The 9,014-nt window shown below is 49.2% G+C and overlaps 1 protein-coding gene across 1 annotated transcript in view; it reads right to left on the minus strand.

Moving 5' to 3' along the window:
* The window catches only part of ARHGEF33 (Rho guanine nucleotide exchange factor (GEF) 33), a 17,456-nt gene extending 14,893 nt beyond the window's left edge, over positions 1-2,563 (minus strand). The window contains exons 1-2 of the mRNA XM_010158497.1: positions 2,537-2,563; positions 1,464-1,628 (exon numbers count right to left, since the gene is read on the minus strand). Of these exons, the coding sequence (XP_010156799.1) occupies positions 1,464-1,628; positions 2,537-2,563 (192 nt within the window). The remainder of the gene's footprint in view (positions 1-1,463; positions 1,629-2,536) is intronic.
* Between the last annotated feature and the right edge of the window lie 6,451 nt (positions 2,564-9,014).

A 9,014-nucleotide genomic window follows, 5' to 3' on the forward strand; every position in this document is an offset into this window, starting at 1 on the left:
GCCCGGTGTGTGTAATGCATGCCGTGCACAGCCTGGCAGTCCTTAATTCAGCTAAAGGCAACTCACCTAAGGCAGTGTGGTGTCACAGGGTTAAGGCACTGGTGGGAGATGGAGACATAAGGCTTCATCCACCACCAGTTGAAAGCACTGGGAGCAGTCCTGCCTTTCCTGGTGTTTGCAGGTGGGCCTGAGGGGAGCACGTTTCCCCCTGCACTTCTCCAGCATGTGTATTCACGTGTTGCACTTGGTTCAGATCCCGGTGTGGTAACTCACGTGTATAAGCTTTTGCTAGTCAGGCCTTGGAGCTACCTTTTAGCATGGTTTCCTAAGGAAATGAGGCCCTCCATAACATCCCTGTCAGCACATCCTCCCTCAGGCAGTTTCAACCAAGCCTTACGTGGAGGTACAGCGCTCTGATGCATGAAATTCCTGCAGGTGTTATTGATGTGAGCGGCAGGATGAAGGAGAGAGACTCAAGAGTTTCTTGTAAATTGAAGGACAGGGATTTCCCCAAGCAAGGAGGTGGCTTCACTGGGAGTTCGATATTTGAACAGTCAATAAAAGCACGAGGCAGAGGAAGAGCAGCCTTTGCCCCTCCTGTTGCTTGCATAATTCCTTGCATCTGGATTTTTTAAACCACCTTTTTCCCCCATAACGATGTCCTGGATAGCCCTGTCTCTGGTTGTTTTGAGACCTCTGCCATGTGCCCTTACACCACTTCTTGTCTCCCTTTCTCACCTGGGACCACGGGGCTCCTTTTGCCTGGTGCCATCTGTCTCTCCCTGTCAAAGGGTCAGTAATGGGCTTTTCCAGTAAGCATCCCTCTTTAACTTCACAAGGTATTATTGACTCAGCAAAACCCCCATGGGGAAAATTTACTCTAAAACAATAAAACAGTTCCTCTGCCTGCCTCCTCACAGGCAGTCATCCAGTTTCTGTATGGTGATGCTGGCTGGTTTGAACTGTATATCAAGCCTTCTTGCTTGGCTCTCTCTCCAGTCCTTTGTCTTTATTCTCTTGGGCCGGATCAAACCAAGCAGCACTTCCTCCCAGCTGTGTGGGAATGCAACTTCAGAAGGCTTTAGGGTTTTGTGTTAAAGCGGTTTTGGTTCCTGCAGGAAGTGCAGGAGACCGGACCCAGGGAGTGGTATGGCGCGGTGGCCCAGCGGCAGCCTGTGAATGGGCCGTATGCCTGTTGCATTAGCAGCCTAGAGCAAGGGTTGCTTGTGCCCAGCACTGCCTCATGACCCACCAAGGAGGCTAAACAGGCCAGGACACAGGTGACTTTTGGGTTGGAGTAGCTGGGGAAGACACAAAGCCAAAGGAAGTGCACCAGGTACATCTGAAACAATTGCCACCTCATTTTCTTTGCAAGCAGGAAGGATGGATGGAGGCAGGGGAATGCTGCCTCATACCACCCGAGCTAATGTGGCAGGGGGGGGGGCCCCCCCCCCCACTCCTACCTTGAATGTGTTAAGGGAATTCTTCATCTCCGCCACTTTCTCTTCCATGGCGCAGCGGCAGCTTTTGACCTTCTCCTCCAGGGCGTACTCGCCATGCTGGATGCGCGACAGCTCCTGCATCGCTTCCGTGAAACCCGCCTTCAACTCAGAGGCTAATGCCTGCAACTAGAGGAACCACAAACACGGTGGGTTCAGTCCCGCCTCCCAGAGGCAGACGTCTGTGTCCCCAGGGGTCACCCGTGGTTCACAGTGGCACGAAGGCTGGGTGTAACCCATCCTGTAAGGTGCTGTCCTCTTTCTCCTCCTCCTCTCATGGCTGGGAGACATGGGGGGGAGGTTCGGCCCCTGCTGCAGCCTCAGTACAGGGTAGGAGGTGTTTGTCTGGAGCAGTCAATGTGCCCCTTCTTAGACTTAGAGTTTTTCCAGGCTCCCTGGCAGTTTGAAGCCTGTCAGTCTGTAAGAGAAGACAGCCTGAAACATGCCAAGAAGTTTTGCAATAACAGCAGCCAGATTATCAATCCCCCGAGCAGCTGAGCAATCAAGAACATGTCCGTTTTTGAGTAAATCCTCCTCCCCCACATGCACGTGGGGCAGGTACTTTCCCCAAACAGGTCTAACACCTCCTCACTCTCCAAGGGCAGTGGAGGAGCTCTGTCCTTGGTCAGCAGGTCCTTTCCAGGGAAAATTAACTCATTATGGGGAGGGAGCAGTAGGTTTTCTCCTGGCATACAGCAACATGCTGCCCACTCTCCCTGTTTGGTGTCCCTAGAGGCCCTACTGCTGCTGGAAGAGCTCACAACCTAAGCTGGAGGCAGCCGGTTGATGGCCGGGTGAAGCAGGAGAGACTGGGGTGAGCCAGGCTGGTAGCAAGCAGATAAGGCAGGTGTGGAGGTGGGCAGCGAGGGGAGGTAGGTGACTTGCAGAGGGCTAAGTGGGGACACCCTCTTTGGGGACAGCTCGGGCTGGCGACCATGAACTCTGGCCCCACGGCTGTGAGCAAGGGGCTCATTCTGCCTGCACAAAGCCCACGGTGAGGTCGCGGCCCAAGGCGCTTCAGTACCAGTGGTTTTTACCTTTACAATAGAAATTCGGCCTAACATCTGGTTATAAACTGAGTCCAAAACTGGAGCACTGGTGGTAAGAGGACAGCCACCTCGGGGAACTCAGGCGCTTGAGTCCTGTAAATGGAGCAGAGATGGCTTCCGATACCTTGGGGCAATGGCATGCACCATCCTCTAACCAAGACTGGTAGCGTCTTTACAGAGGACGTCTGGCTGACATCCCCACTCCTACCCCAGTGCTTACCCCACAGTCCCCAGTCTGCTATGGCTGGACACATGTTCCCAGAGCTGCCTGGGTGGGAGGAGTGGGACTGACAGGAGCTCGGACAGGACATGGGGGAGCAGGAGGCTGATGACATCTTCCCTCCTCAGGCAGTCAACCCTGACTCCCCAGGCCAGCTGGAGCTCCAGACCGCTTGGTTCAACCCCTTCGCCCACCCTTCCTGGCCACAGCGGACACCTTCCTGTGACACTCTTGTACTGCAGGAATTGTCACCCTGTGAGTATAGGCTGAAGGGTTAGAGGGGCTGACTGGGGCCATGGCTGCTAGAAGAGGCAATGACCATACTGCTTCTGATAGCCTAAGGGGTGAGTGAGATGGTCTTGGCATCATTTGACATCCTAACATATGTTCCTGGAGAAGTGGGGGGATATAAAGTGCTGCAACTGTGCCATATATTAGTATTCCCATCCCTGATCACAAGTACTTGCCACACTTCTACACTGAGCTGACATTGCCAAGGCAGAGTCTCCCTGCTAACCTGCATCGGGGCTAGCATCACACACTGTCCTCCAAGTGAAAAGGGGTGATTTGTCAGATCCATCCCTTCCAACTGGTACACGCTATCCTATTCTATCTTATCCTATCTGCTTTGGAGATCTGCTTCAGGATGGAGATGTCACAGCCTCAAGTCATGCTAGCAGTGGAACTGTCTGGAAGCTGGCCCTGGAGGTGATGTCTGGAGAGAATAAGCACAAAATGAAATGTTTCTGCCCACAAGCCTGGCCATATCCTCCTTGGATACTTCCAGAAAGGGAGTAAACTAGACAGATCCTTAATAAGGATATAGGGATGGGAGTCATTGCTGATCTGGAGGTTTCAGCCAAAAAATGCTAAGCATCAGCAAAATTCAGAAAAAAAGGACCACTGTAGAGACTTCGGTGTCCCTGTGCACCAAAACACTCTGTGAAAGCAGAGTTCAGGCAGCCAAAAGAAAGATTTGGACTAGTGGCTGGACTAAAATATCCTCTGCACCTAAGAAGAGCCGTTTGTTACTTTGGGGTTCGCTGTTGGCCAATCTCTGCTTTTACAGTCAAAGTGCTAGCTTGGTTTCTTTGTGTGTCCTTCCAAGGGCTCCAAACCCCAGCCCGTGTACATCCTGCTCAGTACATCCTCCCTCAGCCCCAGCAGCCTGCAGTGGCTGTTTCAGACACTGAAGTGCATTTTACACTCACATTTCCCTTTGTTGCCCCTTGATGGATGAAAGCAGCCAACGGCACCGATCAACCACGTGCCAGGGCTTGTATGGCTGTATGTGAAGTGCTAAAACTCCGGGATCTCCCTCCTCTGCTGCCCGTGGTGCTCAGAGCAGAGGAAGGAGACTCCAACAGCCTTGTGGCACTGGATGCAAGGTTCATCCAAAATTGAATGGAGTGGTACAGGAACGACACGTTATCTTTGAACTCCAGGCAAGTGCAGTGGAGTGCTTGAGCTGTGGATTTTAGTTAGAGCTCGTTTCTAATGACAAGCCATAGAAAACTATCCTTTATATCCCATGGGCTGTTACAACAAATGGAAGTCATTGAAGCATCAGCTTATGCTTATATCTTGCCCAGATGATTATGCCTACAGGACTGGAGGGACAATCCACAGGTTTGTGAACCCCTGGAAAGCCAAGCTAATTCAGTGTTTCTGAAGTGCAACACCTACCAAGAAAGACAGATTTTGCGCTACCGCAGAATCTTGGCGGCAGTTTAACCGTAAACTGTTGCCCTGGGTCACCTGTTCATGGCAATAAATACACACCTTAGCAATTAAATTGTGGAAGTCAAGGAACACACCTTAACAACTTAAGTTGAACTACCTAATGCCTAGAGGATAAATGAATCTGCATGGTCAGAGAAAGTTCTTAGAACCTGTCCAAGAACTGTTAAACCCCCAAACATCTAGGCATCTAAATAATTTAGTATGAGAGACACGTTTCAGCCCCTGTCTGCCTTTGGAGTGTGGCCCTCAAACCTGACAAAGCAATGCAGTAAGGGATCTAGTGCCATGAAGCAGTAGCAGATCATGTCTTTGTTGGGTGCCATGACTCCCATTTTACCTGCTGCCCTGCTGTTCTTCAGCTCTGTGTGATAAAAACATGCAAGTAAAATCTCTAGCGAGGCCAAGTGCCAACAGTGTGCTCCCTGGGTAGCTGCCCATGGGGAAAGGAAGGATTCTCCTCCCATCTTTGAATGACTCTGATTAGTAGGACATTGAGAAGCAGTCACTTGTGACTTTCACTTTTCCTCCAGCCCAGTGTGAATATGAACTTGGTCAAAGTCCACCTGGAGAGGGGAGGGAGTGTTTCCCAACGTGGAGGGGCAACGATGACCATGTGGATGAAGTAACAGTTGCTAGAGGGGAGGGAGAAAGGTAAGATTGGAAGATGTACAAGAAGCATTTCTCAGCAAGAGTGGAGCTATTTTTTTATATATATATATATATGTGTGTGTGTGTGTGTGTAACAGCTGTGAAATCTCCTTTGCAGAGCCCCTACTCTTGTCTCAGCTGCTGTACTGTCCCCAAAGGGTGGACAGGACTGATGCTGCTGCCAGGACCAGAGGCAGCACAAGTGCAGAGCCTGCCCATCCTCCCTTGGTGGATGCCAGCAATTTAAGATGGTTTACAAAAGATAGTGACTGTCCCTGCAGTCTGAAGAGTCGTACAGACTTTGAGGCACTCCAGGGAAGGTGGCTGTGGCCAGGAGACAGGGATGGCTTACGGAAGGAAGGGCTGGGATGGAAAGCAGAGGGCAGAGACTTGGTGAGCTGGGTTTACTGCCCTGGCTGCCACTGGGAAGATGAGAAGGAACCCAGCCAGGCTGTCCATGGCTCTGGGTCTCTAAAGGGATGGCTGTTTGCATCTGCGGCCTTTGGCAGCTGCACAGATCCCTACGCTAGAACAGGACCTGCTCTCAGGGACCTTGAGCTGAAGCCTGTTAAAACCAGTAGAAAACAGGCTGCTGATGAAGAAATACTGTACACGGGTAATTCTGATGCTATGAATATATCCTAGAAAAGAGCAAAACCTTCTGTGGACATGAAGGAGTACTGTCTGTGCTACTTCCCCCCGGGTTATCTACTGTCCATCACTTTGCACATCTTACGTGGCCGATAAGAAGTAAGTAAGCATTGTGTCACCCAAAAGAGAGCTGCTAAGGGCACTGCCTGGAACTAACCTGGTGTGAAGTCCAACACTTGCCACAAACCCTGGATCTGATTTTTCTTAGGTGCGTGATGTATGCTTTTACCAGGGAACAACTGCTTTCTAGCACAGCTGCTAAATCCTGCGTTTAAGGGCAGCACTTCTACAGCCAAGCATCAGGAAGGCTTGCAATGCCTCTTAGCTGGAAAGCAGCAGAGTTGTGGTGATTTACTGCGGTAGGGAACCTGTCCCCAGGAATATATCCAGTATTTATATTCCTAGGCAAGCATGGTAGGAATAAAGGCAGAGCAGCATGGGTAAGGATGGAAGAGAAACATAGAGATACTTAGTGGTCTGCGAGCACTTATCAGCTCTTGTTTCACATCTGTGCAGTTTTTTTGGTAACTGCAGTGTCTTAGGGCCCTTCTTGGAGCAGAAGGGGACAGGCAGCTGGTCACTTTTCATTTAAAGGATTTGTTAGGGTATCCACCTCTCCGCAGCGTTTTTCTGGAAAGCAAGACGTGTGCATGGTGTTCCCAGCACGCTGTGCCAATAGTGTGCTAGCTTTCCATGCACGTTGGATCCACTGCGCTGGACACTTCAGCAAGCCAGTCACAGCTTCTGCTTGGACCTGTCCGGATGGGAAAAGTGGACAAGGCAAGAGAAGCTAACTAGTTAATGGGAAGCAGCATCTTCTCCACTTGCCACGGTGCACTTACAAGCAATTACAGGCATTAGTGTTGCAGTGGTGACAAGGGAGGTCTCAAATAGTCATGGTTTCAGGTTCAAGGATATGTTTCCCTTTCAGAGTACTGTTCCGTATTGAACCAGAGCAGGGTTTAAAGTGCTTAAAACTCTTGATACATTTCCTGCAGGCTGGAAATGTATAGGAAACATCACTATGGAAGCACTGAAACGGCATCTTATAGGAAGAATGTTGCCTGGGCTGTGGTATAGACAATCTTGTTGCATCCGTGGTGGCTGATTGCATCAAGAACGTCAGCTCGAAGAGTGGCCACAGAGCTCTGGAAGTCCCAATCACCTTAAGCCAATCTGGGCTCAAAGACAGGTTTTCCAAGCTCCTGGCTGGGGAGCCGGAGACATGAGCAAGACTCAGTGCTCTGGCTGGCCCAGCTGCTCTGGATTATCAGGCAAGAAGAGCACCCCATGGTCCAAGGAGCTGTGGGGCTGTCAGGATAACCCAGACCCTCCCAGGAGACTTGGCCCTTACTGGGAAAGACACCCCTGCCCCATGTCAATCAACACATCCTTCCTCCTGGGACAGTTCATGAGGTTTGGTGAAAGCTCATCAGAGCTCAGCCATGAAATCTCCCTCCAGCTCAGTGAATTGACATTCTCTAAACGATGCTAATGCTGCCAACTAGTTAATTAGCTGAGCTCACAGTTCACCTGTCTAAACACAACTGGTTGTCAGCAAAGAAATTTTACTGTAATGTCCTTTAAGATGAGGCCTGAGATGTGATATGTAGGACATTTATTCATGCAGTGTGCACATTTTAGTTGCCATGTTCATTCTAAGTGCATCATTTTTCCTTCCACTTAATTTGGCTTTTTAACTACTGTTTTATCTAGTAGTTACTCTTTAAACTCTCCAAGTTATTGAGGGCATTTTGCTCATCTTTACCTGGGAAATCTGTGTTGCAGGGGTACTCACAGGCACACTTTCAGTCCCTCCTGTGGGAATAAAGAATAAAGTCAATTAAAATGACTTATTATGGTTGTTATAAATAACTGGAACGGAGGGTTTGAAGTCCCTCTTGAGGTACAAATCAGTTTTAAAGGACTCAAACCTTACTTTCGGAGGTGTGAACAGCGTATCGCTTGTAAAATAAACTGCAGTTATAAAACAGGAATGGCTCACTTAAAGCAAATGTTAATTCACCTGATTTCCTGTCTGTCTGCCCAAAGCTGATCTGTGTGAAGAGGTGAGAAACCGTGTGTGTGCAATTAGGGCTAAATTGCTCCTTGTGAAGTTCAGTTCTCTGTACCTGCCTTCAGTAACAGGTTTTTTCTCCTAAAGCATTACTGATCCATCTCTCTTCAGAGATCGTGAATTTTATCCTCTACTATATTTGTACATATTTGTATTGTCTCCACAAAAGGCTGATCTCATCTCTATATTTTAATCCCTAAGTACTATTTTGTCACAATGCATTCCAAGCAGTAATCATGTCTTCTGTAACACCAAAAATACCCATCTTTTCATCAATTTCATCATTCCTAGGTTTTTGTGGCATTGTGATCCTACCTGATCTTGTGCAAAGGAGCTAGACTTAATTCATGGAGAAGCTTATATCTATTTTGCAGAAGTAGTTTGGACACTGCAGAGACATTATCTCTAGGCATTAATGGGTTCTTGATTGAACTCAGAAAGTCTGTATTTATTAATTCTTCTTCTAACATTCTCTTTTCTGTGCAGAAACCTTCAGTCATCCAATGCGAATTATCACTGATTGTGCCATAATTGCACTTTACGGGAATTGCCGTCCAGTGACCGTCACTTCCCATGTTACTCCCTGCATCGGACTCCTTGGCTGGCCTTCACTCCCAGAAAACACCATGCCACCCAATTCTTCGTCTGAATTACCTCCCTTTGCAATGTCGCTTCATAAGGTGGGTTTTCTCTTGCCTCCAAGAATTTGCTTTGCCTATCTCTGCTGTCAGTCACAGACCTAAGACTGGTGACCCCATGCCCGATTCTAGAGGCAGTCAAGCTCCCTCTTTCCATGCTGGCTGCAGATGCTCAGTGCCTTACCCACCCGAGCTTTTAAGAACACAGAAATGTAGTCCTGCAGAGGCTTGAAAAGGGGGTGCAGGGAACACTCTACCCAGTCAGCAAGGGCATGAAGTGGCAAGCTGAAGCCTGGAAGTCAAAGTTTTACAAGGCACAGCTACATTCTGAAGTCTTTACCCCTGAGGGGGGAATATGGGCTACCGCCAAGGGCACCTATGAATTGGGACTGTTCTGGTCTCTAGGATTTGTCCTGATTCAGAGGAATGTGAGCAATTTCCCCCGTGACTTGCAGAAGTGTGCGGGGCAGAGGAGGAGAGGCTGTGTTA

Source organism: Eurypyga helias, unplaced genomic scaffold (genome assembly GCF_000690775.1).
Source record: "Eurypyga helias isolate BGI_N326 unplaced genomic scaffold, ASM69077v1 scaffold26699, whole genome shotgun sequence".
Taxonomy (NCBI): Eukaryota; Metazoa; Chordata; class Aves; order Eurypygiformes; family Eurypygidae; genus Eurypyga; species Eurypyga helias.